At 46.0% G+C, this 20,465-nt stretch overlaps 1 protein-coding gene and 1 pseudogene across 5 annotated transcripts in view; one reads left to right on the top strand and one right to left on the bottom strand.

The window, feature by feature from the left end:
* Window positions 1-17,276, bottom strand: part of SLAMF1 (signaling lymphocytic activation molecule family member 1) — a 32,837-nt gene extending 15,561 nt beyond the window's left edge. Inside the window, exons 1-4 of one of the 5 annotated variants that reach the window (XM_032318619.1) lie at window positions 16,856-16,943; window positions 11,489-11,668; window positions 9,412-9,750; window positions 7,258-7,545 (exon numbers count right to left, since the gene is read on the bottom strand). In XM_032318619.1, the coding sequence (XP_032174510.1) occupies window positions 7,258-7,545; window positions 9,412-9,661 (538 nt within the window). In that variant the 5' untranslated portion in view covers window positions 9,662-9,750; window positions 11,489-11,668; window positions 16,856-16,943. Of the gene's footprint in view, window positions 1-7,257; window positions 7,546-9,411; window positions 9,751-11,488; window positions 11,669-16,855 lie in introns of all 5 variants that reach the window. The other 4 variants (XM_032318618.1, XM_032318615.1, XM_032318620.1 and 1 more) reach the window with 4 other exon arrangements.
* A 2,449-nt stretch (window positions 17,277-19,725) lies between these two features.
* LOC116576123 lies at window positions 19,726-19,883 on the top strand (annotated as a pseudogene).
* The last annotated feature ends 582 nt before the right edge of the window (window positions 19,884-20,465 follow it).

The following is a 20,465-nucleotide window of genomic DNA, read 5'->3' as shown; positions in this document are numbered from 1 at the left end:
TTCGTAAACCCTAATGTTTCTCCTAGTCTTTGGACACAAAGTAGTATGAATCTGTTCAAGATTTAAGTGATACCTCCACAGAGGCTTTTCATTGTTAAAGGAGCTCTTGCGCTTTCTCACCCTACTCACTAATTTTCTGTTGAGGAAACTGAGATTCAAAGGTGTCCCCAGAGTCACAGAGAAGCCGATGGCAGAACTGAGCAGAATGAGAACTGTAGACTCGACATTTGGGTTTTTGCCTATGGCGATGGACCCCCACAAGGAAAGCCCTGGGAGGTGCCCGAGCCATCGACGTCCTCCCTACAACGCCTGCCCGTTCTTGTCCTCTGTGCTGTGCCCCCTCCCCTTCCTCACCCCTCCGCTGCCCACCAGGCCTGTCCAGTGCTGACCCCCAGGCCAACCCTCTCCACTCTGTGTCAGTTTCCCCTGACCATTCCAGCACTCATTCTTCCCTTGCCCTGGGACTCTGCAGCACCTTGGTTTACGTCATGTGCCTTAGAACCTGACTTGAGACAGTACTGATGCTGTGTAGACCATTTTCAGCCAGGTCATTTGGAACCAGATAGGTGGATTCAGATTCTGAACCCACCACTTGATAGCTCTGTGACCTCAGACAGACTGCTCATAACCTCTGGGGCCTCCGTCTTGATTGCAAAATGAGCCCAACAATATTTAGATCACAGAGTCTTTCTAAAGAGCAAAGGAAGTGGGTGCCTGGGTGGCTCAGTTGGTTAAATGACTGTGTTTGGCTGAGGTCATGTTCCCGGAGTCCCGGGATCAAGTTCCACACCGGGGCCCCAGCTCGATGGGGAGGCTGCTTCTCCCTCTGACCCTCTCCCCTCTCATGCTCTCTGTTACTCTCTCTCTTTCTCTCTCAAATAAATAAATAAAATCTAAAAAAAAGGGGGGGGGAGCCAAGGAAGTAATGATGGGACGTGCCCAGAGCAATGCCTGGAGGACAAATGTGGTGCAGAAATTGCCGGCTCCTTCCACCAGCCTCAACGCCCCCACCTAGCCACTAGCCCCTCAGAAGCCAGAGGCCGCACCGCTATGTCTTCTGTGACTGTCTTAGGACGTGGCGCACAGTACAGGAAGGATCGAAGATAGGTCTGATCTCACATCCAGAGAGGCCCCTCACTGGTGTTCAGGGACACTGCAGCCCCATCTTGTTTGCTTATGACTTCGTTTCCCGATCTAGTGGGTCCGGGTGGTCTGGCTCATCTGTTTGGTACTAGTATCTAGGGATAAGAAGGTTCATATGGAAACTGAATGTCAGAAACTCTATGCCCTTAACAAATTGGATAAATATGGACCAAATGGTACTTTATGGCTTGCTGGGGTTAGGCTTGCTACCCACGATCCCTGCAATTTCTGGTAACAGCTTCCTTGCGGTCCTCCAAGTCTTTGCTTGCGCGGCTCTGCTTGCCATAGTCCGGGCTATCCTGGGTGCAAGGCGCAGTGCCATCATCACTTTCCAAACAAAAGAGCCAAACACCGACACTACGAATGTATGGGTATGAATCCGCTACTGAAAAGCTGGAAGGTCACAGGGAGCAGATTCCATGGTGAACTGGGCAGGTGTCCACAATCTGACAGGCTCAGACCCTCTTTTTCTCTTCCTACACCTGCACAAGCCACATCTGTCCTCTTTCTCATACAGAATCATCTAACCCATGGCTGGATTCCTTGGGGAGGGTCTCACCTTCTGCCCTCTAACATTTAAAGTAAGGTACCCTGTTCCTTGCAAGAAGAATTCTAGTAGACGTTTCTTAAGATGATGATATTTTTCTACCTAGTAAGGTATAGAAGTCACACCTAGATTGTAAATGCTTGAAGGTAGACCCTGTTCCTTATGGTTTATTTTCTCTGCCACCCCCCCACCTGATATGAGGTAGGGTTAGGCGGCACTTAATAAACACATGATGAAGGAAGGTAAATTAAATTAGACGCCTCAGAACAAAGCCGGGGGGAAGACTACCCTGTATCCTCTGTCCTTCGGTTAAGAAGGATCACAGCGCTGAGCATCAGGAGGTCTCAGAAGGAATGCAGGGCCACTTCTGAAAGGCTCAAAGCAGGAATGGAAGGGAATGAGTGATGACCTCCTTAGCCTATGCTTCATAACAATGAAATGGAACCAGGAAGAGAGGGGAGTGCCTGTGCCCTCAGCACCACCTGTGTTCCCATTTTCAAACCACCGTTTCCTGTGACAGAAGACTCCAGCTCTCCCTCTTCTTCCTCACTGAGGACTCTCAGAATGGTGCTGCTCAGCAATCGGAGAAATGTCCTCCTGGGGCCCATGGGCCCCATTGTTCACACACAAAGAAACCCAATCTGAATATTCCTATGCATGAAATTGGGGCCTTTCCCCCCACTGGAGCCTCCCAGAAGCACCAAGGAGGTGGACTGCGAACTCCAGTGCCATTTACGAGGAGTCCCCACTCTTTGGTCCTAAGTCCTCTTGGCTGTGGTTTAAACCGTGACAACTTGACAAGTAGCCATGCCTCCAAGAAAAATACTGGAGGGCCTGTTTTCTCTCTAAGAGTCTACTGCCACAGAAACACAAAAACTTCTCTTCCTCCTCAAGTCCCCAAAACTTATTCTTTAAGGAGATAAAGAAGTAAACAGAAAAGACTGAGAAACAAATAAAGTTTGCTCCCAGGAGATCCGAGATGCGACCATAACGGTCTGAGAATGCCGATCTCTTTCCTGCCTTTCATGTGGTTTTGTCAGCAAGGCGGTCTGCAAGGCACTACCTGAAGAAGCCAGCCATCTTCAAAAAAGAACACCTTCTTGTTGATGATGGCTTCCACTCAGAGTTGGGGGCGGGGAAAGGATGCTCACACAAACCATGCACTAATTTAAGATCTGGGACCATCCAAGCACACACTTTCACAGAGGTCACAGTTCCCAGAAAGCCCCTTCCACCTGCCTGTCCCACCCAATGCTGTAGGGCAGAGGCTACCGGCGGTGGCATAGTTTGCCCCGATGCTTCCGCGGCAGCGCAAACCTTGTCCAGCCACATGGCTGTCCAGCTAAGGACTAGTCATCTCAGTTCCTCTCGCAGCAGCTGTGGCCCTGTGACAAGGCTCCTAAGAGGTACCAGGCTCCATTCTCCTACCACTCTTGTGTTGCTTCCTGGACTGGGAGTACCATGAAGAGGGCCTTGCCTCTGTGCGTGGAACATCTAGGTGACTCTGTATCAATGGGTGCTCCCATTATTAGAAAGGCCTTGTTAGAAAGGGGGAACCCCTGGGACTCACTAGTAGGTGTCAGTTGTCTCTTCCTCTGAGCTAACCCAGACTTGCTGAGCCAACTTTCTGCTAATCTACTGAAAAGGGCCCTCTTTTCAAGATGAGCTTCCAGGGGCATTCCCTTTCAGCTGAATTACCTAAGGTTTCGTATTATTCATTCTGGCGTAGATACAACTATTTCAGAAGATGGTCAAAAGGACGGCAGCAGGTCATACACGACTGACCCACATGAACATGCTTCTCATGACTCCCCAGGGCGCTCTGTAGAAACCAAGACTTGGACGTTGCAACAAAGATGCTTCATAGCAAGAGACATGAAGAATTTTCTTACTGTAGAATAATGACGTGCCAGCTGGAAGAAGGACCAATCTATGACTGAGAGCCTGGGCAAGTGTCATTAGAAAAATGGCGTGGCGAGGAGACCCTTAATAAACCCTCAGACCCCACCACTTCATCCCAAGGCAGGAAAGTCCCTTGTATGAAGTCTTCACTAAACTCATGGTCACCGCTTTGGTCCAGGCCTTGTCGTCTCTTGATGGATCCCTGCAATGGGGGCTCTTCCCCACAACTAGTTTCTCTTTCTTCTGCCTCTGCCCTGCCTCTACCTATTGTCTGCACCCTTGAATTTTCTCTCTGAAAGCAAAGCTGATCATGTTACTCCTCTACCTAAGAGGCTTTATTACTTCCTGCCTATAGGATAATACAGGACAAGGCCCAGCTGCCTCTGCTTTCCCCTCTGCCTGGAATGTCTTTCTTTTACCTGCTTGGGTAATTTCTGTTTATTCTCCAAAGTCCAGTTTATGTCACATCCTCTGTGCTGTTCTCTCTGATTCCTCCAGATAGCGTCCGTCATTGTTCCCTCTTTTTACTTCCATTTTGCCCATCACACCACACAATTTCAGATCAGTTATTTACAGAAACTATCTTTTTCCTTCAGGGCAAGGATCCTGTCTTTTTTGGTCTTGGTGGACTCAGCCCCTACCACAATGTTGGAATGCGGGAGAAGCTCAGTAAGAGTTTTATCAAACTAAGCACAGTATTTTAAGAGTTAGTAGTATTCATCTTCAAACACAAATCAATAAACTAATAAAACTCTGCTTTCTGTCTTTAGGCAACCTGGTGTACTGGGAATGACATGCCACAGACCAGCTATGAGATTTCTGATGTGCCGTGGTCTCTCGTCCTTGCAGGCAGGGAGGAGGGAGCTCTATTTGTGTTATGGATTGAATTATGTTCCTCCTAAAATTCATACGTTGAAGTCCTCAGAACGTGACCTTATTTGGAAGCAGGGTCTCTAAAGAGGCAATCAAGTTAAAATGATGTCAGCAGGGTGGTGCTATGAGCTGTACTGTATCCCTCCCAAATTCGTATGTTGAAGCCCTAACCCTTAGTACCTCAGAATGTGAAGATAGGATCTTAAAATATGTGATTAAGTTAAAATGAAGCCATTAGAGTAGGTCCTAATTCAATCTTACAGTGTCCCTATAAGAAGAGGAAATCTGGACACACAAGGAGGCACCAGGATGTGTATGCACAGAGGACAGACCATGTAGAGACACAGCAAGAAGGCAGCCTTCTGCAAGCCAAAGAGAGAAGCCTCAGGGGAAGGGGAAAAACAAAAAACAAAAACCAACCAGCCCTGCCAACACTTGATCTTGGACTTCCAGCCTCCAGAATTGTGAGAAAATAAATTTCTGTTATTCAAGCATCTAGTCTGCCATACTCTGTTATAGTTGCCCTAGTTAGAGGGGGGCCCTAATTCAATATGATCCATGTTCTTATAAGAAGGGGGAATTTGAACAGAGATATGCTTCAAGGGAAGGCAGAGTGAAGAGACCGGAGACAGCCACCTGCCAGCCCCAGAGAGGGGCCTCCACAGACCCCTCCCTCACAGCCTCAGAAAAAACCAGCCCTGCCAACACCTTGATTTTGGACTTCTGGCCTCCAGACTGTGAGACCATAAGTTTTGGGTGTTTCAGACTCCCCATTTATGATGCTTTGACCCAGCAGCCCCAGCAGGCTAATACTCATTGTAACCTTTGGTTAGCACTTCTTATGCATGTAGTACAAACTGAATCATAGAATATGGACTCTGGACAGTACGTCCCTAGGTCACCCTCTTCATTTTACAGACGACGGAACAGGGGCCCAAGACAGTGAAAAGGCTGCCTCATGTCAGATGCTTTCTCCTAACGACTGGCAGGAGATCCTGACGGGGTTTATCATGGGACCATGCTTCTATTCTTCATGTCCCTTCACGCCTTGTAGGAGCCTGCTCCATACTCAATACATCTGGTCATGCTGTGTGTACTTGGTCCTTCATGTAGCTTCGGTAAGTAAGAGCATCTCCACATTTCTTTAGACTGTCCTGAGCCAAGTGCCTCTGGTGAAGCTTCACGACCTATCAAGACTTTGGAATGCACTAATTAAATTCTTCTTAAACCACACTGAGAAGCATGAAGGGAGTTCTTTTTTTGAGGTAGGCCAGGGTAAAACACTGGATGACCTTTCTTTGCTCTAAGACGGTTGCTATAATCACAGAAGACTGTGCCCCCAAGAAAAAAAAACCCTATGATTTTTGTGCATTATCTCTTCCACTAGCCCCTATGAGGATTCCAGGGTCAGCCAGCTCAGCTCTGTTACCTGCTCTATGTGTGCCTTTTTGATATCTTTCTCTCCTCAGCTATAAATTGGTAATACTCATACTATTTGGTTGCTAAGGATTAAACGAGTTGCTACCTAAGTGGCACTTAGTAAATCATTAAGATCTGTCAGTTATTACTATTTTAGATAAAGAATCTAAGTCTTAGACAGGTTAAGTGACCTTATCCTTGTAAGTAAACAGAGCAGCATTGCGTCAGAGTTCCTGGAGGCCACCTTCTGAAACTCTACAAAGCCTCCTCCATTGGACACCAGGTCTACACTGGGCTGAAGTCTCCTTGGAAGGATTCCTGTTCCCTGTAGTGGATGCAGGAAGGAGAATGTCAGGGCATAAGTAATGCTTTGAAGCCTAGAACCCAGGTCCTTATGTCCCTGAACCCACCTGAGGAACGGACACAGGATCTGTTATTGAAAAGAGTCAGCGGTCTGTCTATCCTGCTCCCAACCTCAGATGGTTACTTAATCAGCCTTCTGTTCCTTCTGATAGCAGAATAATGATGTTCTTCCCAGAGAATGAGCAGTCAGAAGGTCTAGGTTCAGGTGCTGATTCTACTGCTTATAATTTGAAGAAACTTGAGCCAGGACTTAAATGCCACGACCTTCAAGTTCCTCATCTGTACAGTGAAGATGATGATAACATGTATCTTGTATGGCTGTTGTGAGGATCAAAAGAGATCATAGCATAGAAAGTGCTCGGCCAATAACAGAGTACTATATGATTTGTTATTATCCCCAAACCTCACAGTCCAGGTCTCCGTCCAAGAGCTGACTCCCCTGGCCTTCTGTCTTGCTATGAGAGTCACAGTCCATTCCATAAAATGTGGCCCTTCATTATATCCTGCTTTTCATTATTGAGCAAATGTTTCAAGTTTTATCTTCAGAACGTGTTGCTAGAATGCAGAGATCATGTATCACATCCTGCTCCATTTCTGTGCCTGGGTGGTCAACAGTACTTATTGATGTTGCCGACCTGTCCCACCATTAGTGGAGTATGGACAAGGGAGTCGGGACCTGCCACCTACACTCTCACCCAGCTATCCTGGGGGCTTGGAGTCAAGACAGGAGGGGAGAGGAAGAATCACAACTGGGAGGCCTGCACTCTGGGTATGGCTCCATTATTTCTTATCGTTGTCCTCAAGGGTGAACCAAGCACAATGCCAACCTGGTGGTTATGAGCAGAGGACATTCACTGAATGCACATGAGGAGGCTTTTATCAACTATAGAGAAAACGGAAAGTGTTTTACCGAGGTGGAGGCCATGGCTATGGGAGCAGATCATTTAATCCAGGTGAGGACTGAGCCCATATCCTCAATGTGCCGCGCCCACCCCCACCAGGGCACTCACCGAAAGATTCCAGTCTGCACTGGGACTTCGGGGTGAAGGTCCGTGAGCGGCTGCTGATGGGGTTGCTCACAGTGCAGACGTAGACGTTGTTGACATGCTGAGCGCCAAGGTTGAGATGCAGGAGGTGAGTACTGTTGTTGGCTGGGGTCAGAGGGTCAGTAGCCACTTCCTCGCTCCAGTTGTAAACCACATAGTCCCCCTTCTCCACGCCGCAGGCCAGTGTCAAGCTGCAGTTCCCATTCCCCCGGGTCAAGTTCAACACCTTAATTTCCGGAGTGGAGACCTGCTCTGTCAAGAGGGGGAGGAAGGAAGCCATCACCAAAGTGAACCCCCTGGGATTCTAACTTGACCTTCTTGTTAGAAGAAAATACAGCCTAATGCTATTTTCCCCTCCCTGTGGGTGTGCGGTGTGATTTACTTGCTGTGGCGATCTGCTGGCTCCCCCCAATCCCTCTCTCTCTACTATACTCTTTCCCAGTATGACCTCAGGACAAAATAGGGAAAAATCACTTATCTTCTGGTTCCCTCCCACCACTATTGTTAAGGAATCCACTTGTTCTTGGTGATGCTCCCAATCTTCTGTTTTTTACCTGTGGCATTTTCTGCAAACTAATCTGCATGGTTTAATTATCATTGGCTAAAGTATTACCTCTAGACCTGAAAGAATGACATAGTGGTGGGGTTTTACCTGGAGTGTGTGGGTAGGTGGGTATGTGTCTGAGTGTGTGTCTATGTGTCTGTGTGTGTATAGATGTATATGTGTGTCTGTGTGTGTCTGTGTGGGTATGCAGAGGAGACTAGGAAGATCTCACTCTAAGCTATGAAATAGCCAAGGCAAGTAAGCAAGTGGTACTTATTCAACAACGACTGTACGATGGGCATGATTCTGGAATTTTACATTTATCATAGTCTTTAATCTTCTCAACAACTTTCTCAACAATTATAACCTTAGTTATAAGTACTCCCATTCTACAGGTGAGGAAACGGAGTCCCAGAGAGGTGGAGTGTCTCATATAATATCACTTAAGCTGAGATCAGAACCTAAGGCTGTCTGGCTCTCCTCTTTCTTGGACTTGAGAAGAATATCATGGTTGCAGAGACTGTGTCTTCCAAGGTAAGAGTTTATGTGACAAGATGTGACAAAGGCAGTGAACTGTTCTAGAAAATGCATGATGTGTCAACCCTAGGGCCACTATTGGAGTAGTCAGAACTCTCTGTACCTGGCAGAGGGCTGAGGGGAGTCTGCATAAACTATGTGGAGGAAGGGGATGCTGGGACTAGGGGAAGAGTGAGGGGGGTATTGCCATCTTTCCTGTAGGCACCTGAGTATTTCAAAGAAATGCTGGGTAGGTGGGGCTCTCTGTACCAGCTCAAATATAAGGAAGTCTCTCTGTGAGAAATCAGGACAACCCACATGGCTGTTGTCAGGATTCCTGGAAATTCAAAGAGTCTCTGGGTCTAAGAGATACAAAATCTGGGTGCATTCCAGAAGGGCTGGCAGCTAAAGAGGCTCATAAAAGCACTGGCCTTGGGTTCAGATGGACCTAGATTCTGGTTTAAGCTCTGCAGTAAGTGACCTTATAACCAGAGCCTCTGTTTCAATGAGAAAAAGGTGCTTTTTCACCAGGTAGATACGGTCGTATGGGGTGTGCGGGCAGTGCATGGGTTGATTCAGCTCTCCTCTTCCTGGGCCCCCATGTGGGGAACCACCCACGAGGACTCGTGAAAACACAAGCCAACCACTTCTCCCTGGATTTCAGTGTCCTTATCAACAGAAAAGAGATTGGGTTCAATCTGTGGTATTCAAACATTTTAAAAATTGGGGGGAAAAAAACTTATTTTCAAACCAAGTCTTATTTGCAAATTGAGACTCTTGGGGCCACAGGCCCCATAGTCCATAGGCATCTGGGTTCCTTGTCTTTGAGAAATGGGGTAGGGCTAACTAGTGCTAATCAACTACCATCAGTGAGCGATTTGGATGAAAAAGACTTGAATGTCTGAAACCCCTTCCTAAAGCACAGTTTAAAGACCCCGGACTAGGTGATCTTTCAAGTCGCGCCCAACCTTGGATACCCTTGCTTCTGAGAGATGCCCAAATCTTAGGTAAGGAAGTGCCCCCCCTCCCCGTGCAGACTGTGGAAGCCCCAGTATTACCATAGAGCTTCAGCTGCAGACAAAAGTGTCGAACTGAAAAGTTCTCCTCCAGGGTCATGAAGTACCAGCCCTCATTTTCCTTCCTGCTTTCCAGGATCCCCAGACTCAGGTTTTCCAGATGAAAGGTATAGCCATTTTCCAGATAGCGCGGAGACCCCCCTTCGGGCAGATCCAGGGAAGCTATTTTCTTCTTGACACTGTTTCCTGGTGATTCTGCTCTGGTGACAAGGACATGGACGCTTTTGTTCATGCTCTTATTTATGCCTCCGGATGCCAAGGGCAGCAGCACACTGCTTCCCAACTGCCCAGGTATCTCTGGGCAGTTCAGCAAGCTCTCACCTGTGCGAGGAAGAAGAAAGTCTGTGATTGCAGAGCTCTTTGAGAATCTCATCCTCTCTGTGCATCAGGAGTGACAGATTAAAGGTGCTCGCTCTTCCTCTCAAGCTTTCCGTGGGGTTGCCAGGTCCCTAGTAGCCTATAGGAATGGTCATAACAATCCTACTATATTCTTAATGTTTGAAAAATCCCCATGGACATCTTAAAATTGCTTAGAAAGGAGAGGTACAGACTAATTAGGACACTGGGGTTCTTTGATCTGGGAGAGAATTCTATCAACTCAGATTTATAGTAAAGGCATGGAGAAGTTAAGACATAGAGAAGTTAAATGACATCCCTGAAATCACATAACCAGTAACTGGACTAGAAGCCAGGTCTGCTCATTCCTTGACCAGACTTCTTACCACCGCTGGGTACCTAGTATGAAGGTCAGAGAGCAACTGGAACAGATTCTGAGCTCGCGAGCCTAGGAGACCAAGGCTACAGAGCATCATTTCAGAAAAAGAAAAAAAGTCTGAGGGGCGTGGACCTAGGAGCGTGGTGAGCCCAGTGTTCAAACTGTGGAACGCTTGCTCTCAAAAAGACCATAAGATCGTTCCTAATATCAAGGGTGAGAAATTATTTTATTTCTCTTTTTCAAAAGAGCTGAGCCAACAACAACAACCACAACCACCACCACCACAACAACACAAAACCACACACACACACAAAACCCCACCCTCTCAGATCAGGGTAAGGGATCCTACTGCTGACTATGTAACACCTCCTCTCTCCTCAAACCCATGGCCTCCGCTGATGACTCTGCTTCTCACTGAACTGAAAATGTAGAAGAAACGAGAAGAGAACTTCCTACCGCCCCAGCTGGATGGTCTATGCCCCCATTAAGGTTAGCCTCTTCCGTCATGGAGCACTCACCCACCTCAGGCCTTTGCTCTTGCAATAGCCCCCACGCTTTGCACCATCAGCTTTATTACTGGTGTAGAATGTTGTGGGTTATTTCCATCAACACACAACATACCAACCTGTAACGTCCCTCCTCGTACAAACCCCTCCCCTGACCCCAGTTTCATCCCTCGCGGCTGCCTCATTTCTCTCTTCTCCCTTATTGCAAAGTCCTTTAATGTGTGTTTATATTTTCTGTTTCTGTTTCCTGACTCATTTTTCCTGCACCCACGTTAGCAGGCGCTCTTCCCTACCGCTCACTGGAATTATCCTCATCAAGGTCACTGTGTGCGCCGTAGCACCGAGTCTATCCTCCATCCTCGTCTTGCTTTCTCAGGAGCCCCTGACATGGTTCGTCACTGCCTCTTTGAAGCACTGCCTTCGCTCAACCCCTGGAATACCACTCTCCTGGTTTCCCTCCTATTTCACTGGCTACTCCTTCTCAGTCTCCCCGACTGGAACCTGCTGCTCTTAAAGATCTCTAAATACGGGCGCATCCTGGGACTCAGTACTCAGAGCCCTGCTCTCCCAGCCGTGCTCATCCAGGTGTGTGGGTTAACATGCTTCTGGAATGCCTGCAGAAATGGACCTCGCACCCAAACTGCCCACATGGATCCATATTTGGAGGTCAAAAGGGCATTGCAAACTTAGCAAAGGAACTCTGGGCTCCATAGCCCCTCCCACCAACAACATTACAACTCCCCCGGATTCTGAGACCAAAACGTTTGGAATCATCCCTGACTCCTTTCCTTCTCTCATATGCCATATCGAGTCTATCAACAACTCCTGTTGGCTCTACCTTCAGGATATGTCTGCAGTCCTAACACCTCCAGCCTCCTTCATTTCTGCCACTGTCGTCACAGCCTGGCACGGCCATTGGCTTCCAACTAATCTTCTGGCATTTGTACAGTAGACCGACTCATCTTTCAAACCTATGCCAGATTTTGTCTCTCTCCTGCTTTGAAACTTCCAGGGATTTCTAGCAACCATAGAAGAAATAGCCAGAGGCCTTGTTATGGCTTCAAAGACTCTGAGTAACCCCGTCCCTGACCCTTCTACTGCCCTCTCTCTCCACTCACTGCACTATGGTCATACTGGCTCAGACACCTCATCAAGAACATTCCCACATCAGAGCTTCTGCTTCTGCTATTCTCTGGAGATCTTTTTCTTTATATATATCTGGGTAGCTCACTCCCTCACTTTATTTTAGATTTCTGCTCAAGAAGTTATCTCCTCTGAGAAACTTGTTCTCACCATCCTATACAAAATAAGCGCCCCTTCTGATTCCACACTTACCCCTGTCTGAAGATACATCGTGTATTACTCTATTCTATTTTTGTGTCCCTGGCTAGGATGCAAACTTTTCAAAAGGAAGAATTTCATTCTGTTCGTAATTTTGTGTCTAGGACCTACAACAATAGTTGGTGTATGGTAGGCTTTTAATAAATATCTGTTCAAAATATGAGTGCAGAAAGCTATATTACCTGACTCAAATCTCTCTTATTTAGCTTTGCCCAATATGTAACTGAACTTACCCATAAGCTAAATCTCATAAATGGAGCCCATGACTCAGAGAACATAGATTGCTTTAGTTGATAAGGAAGCCAGAGAAGTAAAACAAAATCACCTGCTTGAGTAGTGCAACTGCCTAGAAAGGACACCATTGACTTGTGGCTCACGTGGGTTCTTGGAGAACTGGACAAACTGGTCCAGATGTTCTTGATATCAAAATGCTCTGAAATCCCAACACAGGCCCATAAAGGGCCCAGCTAGTATCAGGCTAGAGATCCAGAAATGGGGAGAAAATAATGGGCAGTCCACTTGGGTGAAATTAGGGTGAGATTGGTGGAGACTCATAACGATGAAGAGAAGTGAGGGGAAGGGAGGATATAATATGGCATCGGGAGGGGTCCCCATACCACCACCACCACCACCAAAGAAACCAATGAAATAAAATAGGAAGGGAAAGAGAACAAAGAAAAGAAGGAACAGATGAGAGGGCAGGCTGAGTGGTATCTGCACACTCACGCACGGGGAGTGGGATCGAAACTCGGTCAGCAAGAAACCCTCACACCCTGCAACCCACATGAAGAATGGTGATCTCACAACTGAGTGCGTGTGAGTGGCTGGGTCTAGAAACCAGTACCAGCTAAGCACAAGTGGAAAACAAGTGGGAACTTTAAAGTGGTTCAGAGAGCCCTTCAAGTGGAGTCCCCACTCCTGAAACATCCTACGGCCTGATGCGACTTTTCCAGCGGGGCCGTGATTCAGTCAACCCTGTTTGCTCAAGAGTCTGGAGGAAACGTTCATAGCCATTACCACCAACTCGTTTTCTTCAAGGCTAATTCTACTTAGAAAGTAGAGTGATTCACATGGGCCCATGGATATTTTCCTGAAATGAGCCCCATGTGGCCAACCCTTCTCTAGATGGGATTCTACCTAATGAGAACCACCCACTTACACTGCCAGGTCATGCCCCGCTCACAGGGGCTCACGCCATCTTGCCGTAGCTTTCAGGGAGAGGACGCGGGCAGGTCTTACCAGGCCTCACACTTCTTACAGCAGAGCGAGGCCCCAGAAGAGACGTTTGTTCTGTTACCTGCACTCCCAAGAGCCATTCTTTCCCCACCCCCCTTCCTTCATGCTACTGAGTCTTTCTGAGTCAGAGGACTTGCATCTGCATGCCCCGGGCTGACTGCCGGTTACTGCCCTCTATTTCCCTGACTAACTCCTTCCGTCCCGTCTCTGCCTCTGAACCCTAGCCTCCTCTAGGCCTCCCTGCTTTGTGCCTCCAGTGCCTTACTATGTCCCCTTCATATCACTCCTTGCCCTTTTAACTCTGATTCTTTGCCTGTCACCCTTACTCAAGAATAAGCTTCTCTGAGTAGCGACTGTGTCTGCTTGTCCACTTAGAGTCCTTACACCCACCTGGAACACAGTAGAAACTCAGTAAAACCATGCTGCTCAAGAGAATGAAAAACTGAATGAGTGAGCAAATGGCAACACAGAACCTCAGAACCCTTCTCTCCAAAATCAGAATGTACTCTGTTTCGTCGTTCTAACGTCCCTGAGAAGTACAGTGTGTCTGGGAAGTGATGGTGACCCTTCTCCCTGCTTGCCAGGGGAGCAGATGGAAAACGCTTGGCTATGGAGCCCAGGCTTCAAGCTCAGCAGACCACTTGCCATCCCCCTGAACCCTCGCAACACCTCACCTCTACACTGATATCTTCATCAGGAATACTCTTTCTCATCAAGTCTTACAAAAAATCCAGTGTCTATATTTGGGAAGACACACAAGGAACTGGTGATAGCTGCTGTCCTGTCTCCATCGCATCCCCTTCTGTACTGCTGAAGTTTTAAGTAGACGTATGTGTGATACTCTTGCAATAAACTAACTAGGTAACAAAAAAAACTAAATGAAAACTTAGGTGATGAAAGGAGTTCCTATCCAGATCAAATACTTCCATGTGCCCTGTATTTCCTTCTATAGTTTTATCAGCTTCTCTCACCTTTTGAAGATTCCTACACTTCATTTCAATTCAATTAAAATCAACTTACATGCTCCAATTACAGATAGCATATTCTAATTTTTACCATGGGACCTGGAGACAAATTTTAACATCCCTCCCACCCCCCACCAAACACAAGTTTATCCAGGCTCATTTACTGAGGTCTCTGAAGTCAGGCTGTGTGACTACAGAGAAACTGCTAAACTTCTCTGTGGCTCTCATTCCTTCTTCTATAAAATTGTAATGGTAACAATAATAACATATCCCCTAGGGGTGGTGTGAGAATTGAGTGAACACACATAGCACTTAGAACAGTGCCTGGAATATAGCAAACAAGGCTTTGCATATTAATATTATTCATTCAACAATCTATTTGTGGAAGGGCTCTGATATACCAGATACTGGGGCAGGTCCTGGGCAGAGGCTGTGGATGCTCCTTGTGTTTCCCCCAGCCCTCGTACAATGCCTGCCGCATCAGGGGTCCTTAATAGATAGTTACTCAATGGGATTGTCCAAAGTCAACCAACCCATGGATAAAACCAATCAGCCCTGACATTATGGTTTCCAGTCTGGTGCTGGAGATGCAAAGGTGATGGCTTTATAGCCCAGTATTAAATCTTTCGAGAAAAAAGTATCCCAGTATTAAATCTTTTGAGAAGCTTCGATCGGCACCTTGGGAGAGAATGGCCCAGTGAGCAAAGATGGGCCAAGTCTGAAGCCCACACACTTATCCTTCATGTGTGTGAATGAGGTGGACCCACCTGGAGGAATACAACATCCCCTTGGAGCAATTCATCAGTTGTAAGAGACGCGTCGCTCTGGTGAGGGATGCTCATAATGGGGAAGTATGTATGTGGGGGAGTGGGGGAAATCTTGGTACCTTCTGCTCATTTTTGCTGTGAACCCAAAATTTCTCCAAAAATAAAGTCTATTTTTTTTAAATGCCATTGAGGGAATGGAAAATTCGCTTTATTGGGGGAAGGGACATGTGGACTTTTGATTCTACAATTCTGACAGGGAATTGAGAGGCAAGCTGAGTAGAGATGAGAAAGAGAGTGGCTCCTGATTTTACAAGAATTGCACTTCTTGGTTGAGTAACTGTCATGGTTGACCTGTCCCACTTGCAAAGCATTTCCATCTGTGTTTAATCGGGGTTTCACAAAAGAGTGTGTATTTAAAAAATAAAAACACTAAAAATTTTGTGCGTGTTTCAGAGAAAACGGAATGCAAGGAAGACAGGCCCTGCAGGTTGGGTAGACACACCCCACGGAGCTGGGCTGCTTCTTGCTGACCAGGGACCGCCAAGCCTCCAGCGGAGCAGCTGCCAGCACCTGGTGCCATGGGAGCACCGTGGGCCAGGCTGGCTAGCTGGCAAGTAAACACAGAGATTTAAAAAGTCCAACCCACTGTTCAACCCCATCACTCCTGATAGTCACTAAGAAATATCCCCAAGTGGTAGCCACATATGAAGTGCATCTGGGATGGTTTGGCTTTCTCTGTGGTGGCTTAAAGTGGTTCCGTCTGGCTTTCTGAACCTTGAGCTCAATCACCCCTTCCCTAGACCTCAGAAAGCAAGAGCTCTAGGTCTGCCTGATTCTGAGGGAAATAGGGGTCGAGAAAGGTCCTCTTTATCTAGGAGTCTAGTAAAAGATAGATCCGATGCACAGCCTCTCCGACATCCATAGAGTATCTCTGGACTTTTCCTGTAAAAGTCCTTAATGGATTTGCGGTCTTGAAAACCCCAAGTGCAAAACACCCAGAGCCTCAGGATTTCCCCCCTTCCTTAATACCGCTTCCACTGCGGGCTGCCTCCCCTAGTCTAACCAGCCTCCAGGCTCTGAAACATTCCCAGTGAGCCCAAAGTCCACTTCTTATATGGCTTTTCTTTCTCAAATACCTTTTCTCATAGCCCTGATACTACTACAGAGCACCCCAGCTCACCTCCAGGAGGGACACAAACCAGAAAGACAAGAGCAGAGCTCAGCCCCAAACCCTGTGTTGTGTGTCTGGCCCTACTGCCAAAGCTCCCCAGACCCTTGAGAGTTCCCAATTTGCATTTCCAGAAATCCTGGCCTCTCCCCCATCTCACTGCCTTGGGAGGTTCTCTTCCAGGAAAGTAGCCACCAGCATGACCACACTGGAGCCACTGTCTGATCTCAACTGATGCCTGAGGTTTTCACTTCACTTCTACACTACAGCCCTTCCTTGTTGTTGGACCGTGGTTCTGGCTGGGCTGCTCACATGTGTGAGGATCCCCTTCAAGGGCAGGGAAGTAGGAGTCATAGTCTCCCAAGCTCCATCGGTCCACCTCAGCCCCTTAGCCTGGGTATTTGCCAGATGCAAAAACAACCACTCAACCAGAACCTTGACCAGAGTGTCCCATCCTGAGACCCTGGTCTGCAATGTTACCTGTGCCTTTGGCTGAGGGCTCCTGGTTTCCTTGGAAACTAGGATTGGTGGGGCTGAGCCTTGGCATCCAGGAACCCACAATATTCCTTCCTCTTTGAAAGAGTCAGAAGGAACTCAGAGCCAGTCCCTGAGAGAGAGAGGCAGCCAAACCACAGCCCCCAGCCCCTGTGACTTTTCTCCAACCATGGTCTGGCTGACTCCTGGCAGGTAATGGTGGGACTCACGTCCTCAAACAGATGAACACTCACCTGTTCCACAGCTCAGCTCAAAAGCCAGGGAGAGAAACAGCAGGAAGTTCAAGGAGAGAAGCCTCTTGGGATCCATCAGCTGGCGAAGAGAGGGAAGGGAGCCCGTGAGGAGCCCTACAACTGCTTGCAGACGCCGCGACGGAATGAGGTCCGTGTCAGGCAGAGGTGCCTCTGCCGCCTAGTTATGCATCAGGAACCAGATGGCTTCCTGTATCACTGGGACTTTTTCTGCCTGAGTGTCGGAGATTGCTCATCTCCTTTTAGGCTTCAAATCACTTTGCTGTTCCCAAGAAGTCCGTGTCAAATGCTCAGACTGCCTAAGACGGGAAAGTAGTTCAGCAAACCCAGCCCTGAGCAGAAATTGACCCCCCTCCTCCCAACCCCAGCCTTCCCTGGTAGTTCTGTCTGGTAACCCTTCTTAGAGTGGAAAGAAGGCTTGTCAGATCTGGGTCAGTTAGTTCAAGGCTGAACTTGGATGACTAAACTTTGAAGAGTTCTTGTGTCTCACGTCTGATTTGTTCCATAACTTCATTGAACCCCTCCACACGCAGTCGGTCCTGATGTCAAAGCCCCAGAGACATGGGGAAGGCAAGGGCAGATCAGCTGGCAGAAATCCAACTTCCCAGATGGTGCAGTGTGGTAGAATTTAGTGAGCTCTCGGTTGTGTTTGAGGGGGTACCTTTATTTCAGAGCTTGTGTCTAACTTTTTGTAGAGGGGAAGGGACTAAAGTAGGCAGAAGAAAGACATACTTTTCCACGAGTTAAACTGTAAAAAGGAAAATACTGGAAAGATACTTTTACCAGTGTTCAGGAAGAGATTTTGAGAGGTCAGCTTCTTGTTTTTAAAGTCCATTTTAGGGATACCTGGTTGGCTCAGATGGTTGAACATCTGTCTTTGGCTCAGGTCATGATCTCCACATCTAGAATTGAGCCCCACATCTGGCTCCTGGCTCAACAGGGCGTCTGCTTCTCCCTCTGCTGCTCCCCCAGCTTGTGCTCTCTCTGTCTCTCCCTCTCTCAAATGAATAAATGAAAAAAAAATCTAAAAAAAACAAAACATTTTTTAACAGATCTGAGGCACTCTCCAATGGGCCTTCCTGAGGAAATTAAGGTTACAAGACCTGGCGATATATGGGAACTTACCCTTTATCTTCACTGCTTTTCTCCTTCCCTCATCTAACACCCAAGCATCCTTCCCAAATACTACCTGGTGGGGTGTGGGAGCCAGCATGTACCAACTACTGAGAGCTGATTGTTAAATTTTCAGGAATCTTACAAGCTGGGTGATTGATAAATATTACCGTTATTAAGAATTTGATTTATATGAATTTACTATATTATTTAATTGTAGATGAGGGAATAATAACTAAGGGGAAAACTCAAAACGAATTACTTCCTAATTAGTTCACAACATTTTCTTATTATCTATGGTCTTGAGGACATTTACACCTATTGTATCTCTATGGTGGAAATAAAATACCAGGTATCATATGGGCTCTGTATTACTTTCAATGACAGCATGTTTGTAGCTTGAAATCAGCCAGGGTGGGAGCCTACTGGCAAATGACAGAATCAGAGCTCTGGTTTAATGTTATGTTGGTTTTCTGGATGTAAGAAAATGATAAAGAAAAGGTGATAATTCAGATTAAACTTAAAAGTATATCATGACTGTAGCTTCGATGTTGTGAATAGAACACAGAATTTGAGGAAGTAGTATTCCAGGATTTAACAACTACGGTCTTATTCAGCAAAAAGTCACTAATGTCACTGACCAGTAAATGAGGTTGCTATATATGTCGTTGATGTTGCATATTTCTTTAACCTAAAAAAAAAAAAAAAAAAAAGTGACTGGAAGCAAGAAGAGAATAGAGTGAGATATTTGAAGAGTTGAGAGAAAGAAAAAACCCCACCAACCTAGAATTCCAAATCCTGAGAAATTATCCTTCAAAAGTGAAGGAGAAACAAAGACTTTCTTGGACAAACAGAAGTTGAGGGAATGTTTTGTCAGTAGCTCTGCCTTGTTAGAGATAGTCAAAGAAGTTCTTTAGGGAGAAAGAAAATTATATATGTCAGAAACTCAGATATACATAAGGAAAGAAAGAGCATGAGACAAGGAATAAGTGAAGATAAAAATAAAAGCTTATTTTTATTACTCTTAATCGATCTAAGAGATAACACATTGTTCAGAATAATAATAACAATAACGATGTATTCAATTATGTGTGCTTATGTATATTTCTTATGTATATATGTGCTTCTGAATGCTTATATATAAGTGAAATGAATGACAATGATACAAGGGATAGGAAAGAAGAATTAGGATTATTTTCTCACATAGGATCCCACACTACCCATGAAACAGTATAGTGTTATTTGAAAATGTGCTTGGATTGGTTGTAAATGTATATTGCAAAATCTAGAGCAACCACTAAAAAAAAGTTTTAAAAAAAAAGTATGATTATGTACTAAGGAGAGAAAATGAAATCCTCAATTAAACCACAAAGGGCAGAAAAAGAGTGGAAGGCAGTAACAGAAACAAAGAAGAAGGGCAACAAATAGAAAAGAGTAACAGATATGGTAATGTTATTCTAACAATATCAAGAAACATTTTGAATGTTAATGGTCTAAATGAACCAATTAAAACACAAGAGACTGTCAGAATGGATCAAAAAACAAGATCCTATTGGCTTTTGGTGGACAGCAGGGGCCATTAGAGAGGTAGACCAGGGCAAGAAGTGGCAGGATTGGCAGGTCCAGAGCCTTGTCCTTTCTGCTGCTCAGGCCTGATCTTCCTGTAGCTGGGCTGCCCACGATGCTCCCCATAGATATGTCCTTACAAGTTGGCCAGAGGCACTCACTCTTGAGACATCATGATGGTGTACTGGTGACAGACTGAACTCGGCTACATTTGAAACTCCCAGATCTGTGCAAAAGCAGTGAGAGATGCACTGACTACAGAATTCGAAACAAATGACAAGAAGACTTCCGGCAACGGCAAAAAAAAGTTGTGAAAGTGAAAAAGGAATAATCTACTCTGACTGAAGCTTGAAATGCTGCATTTTCCAGGTAAAGATATGTGGGCACATGTTAGGGCAGATTGAAAACTATCTGCTCTAAATACATGTCTTATTCACAGACTAACCATGACAATAAATTGAACTATTATTCAAAAAAACAAAGCAAAACAAAAAACCCAACTATGTCATCTATAAAAAACCTACTTTAAGTATAAAGACACATAAAGATTAAAATTAAATGGATAAAGAAAAAACATGCTAACATTAATTAAAAGAAAGCAGAGGTTGCCATATTAATTTCAGACAGAGCAAAATTATTATATAATGACAAAGGGGTCAATTCTCCAAGAAAACATAACAATCTTTAACGTATATGTGTCTAACAACAGAGCTTCAAATACATAAGGCAAAGACTGGTAGAACTATGATGAGAAATAGATAAATCTGCTATCATCATTGGAGACTTGAACATCCCCCTATCAGAAATGGACAGATCCAACAGGCAGAAAATCAGGACACTACTAAATTCACACCACCACGAATCAGCTGACACCTATAGACTACTTCACCCAGTAACAGCAGAATACACATTC

Source organism: Mustela erminea, chromosome 17, assembly GCF_009829155.1.
Source record: "Mustela erminea isolate mMusErm1 chromosome 17, mMusErm1.Pri, whole genome shotgun sequence".
Taxonomy (NCBI): Eukaryota; Metazoa; Chordata; class Mammalia; order Carnivora; family Mustelidae; genus Mustela; species Mustela erminea.
This window is presented reverse-complemented; position numbering and strand designations above follow the sequence as displayed.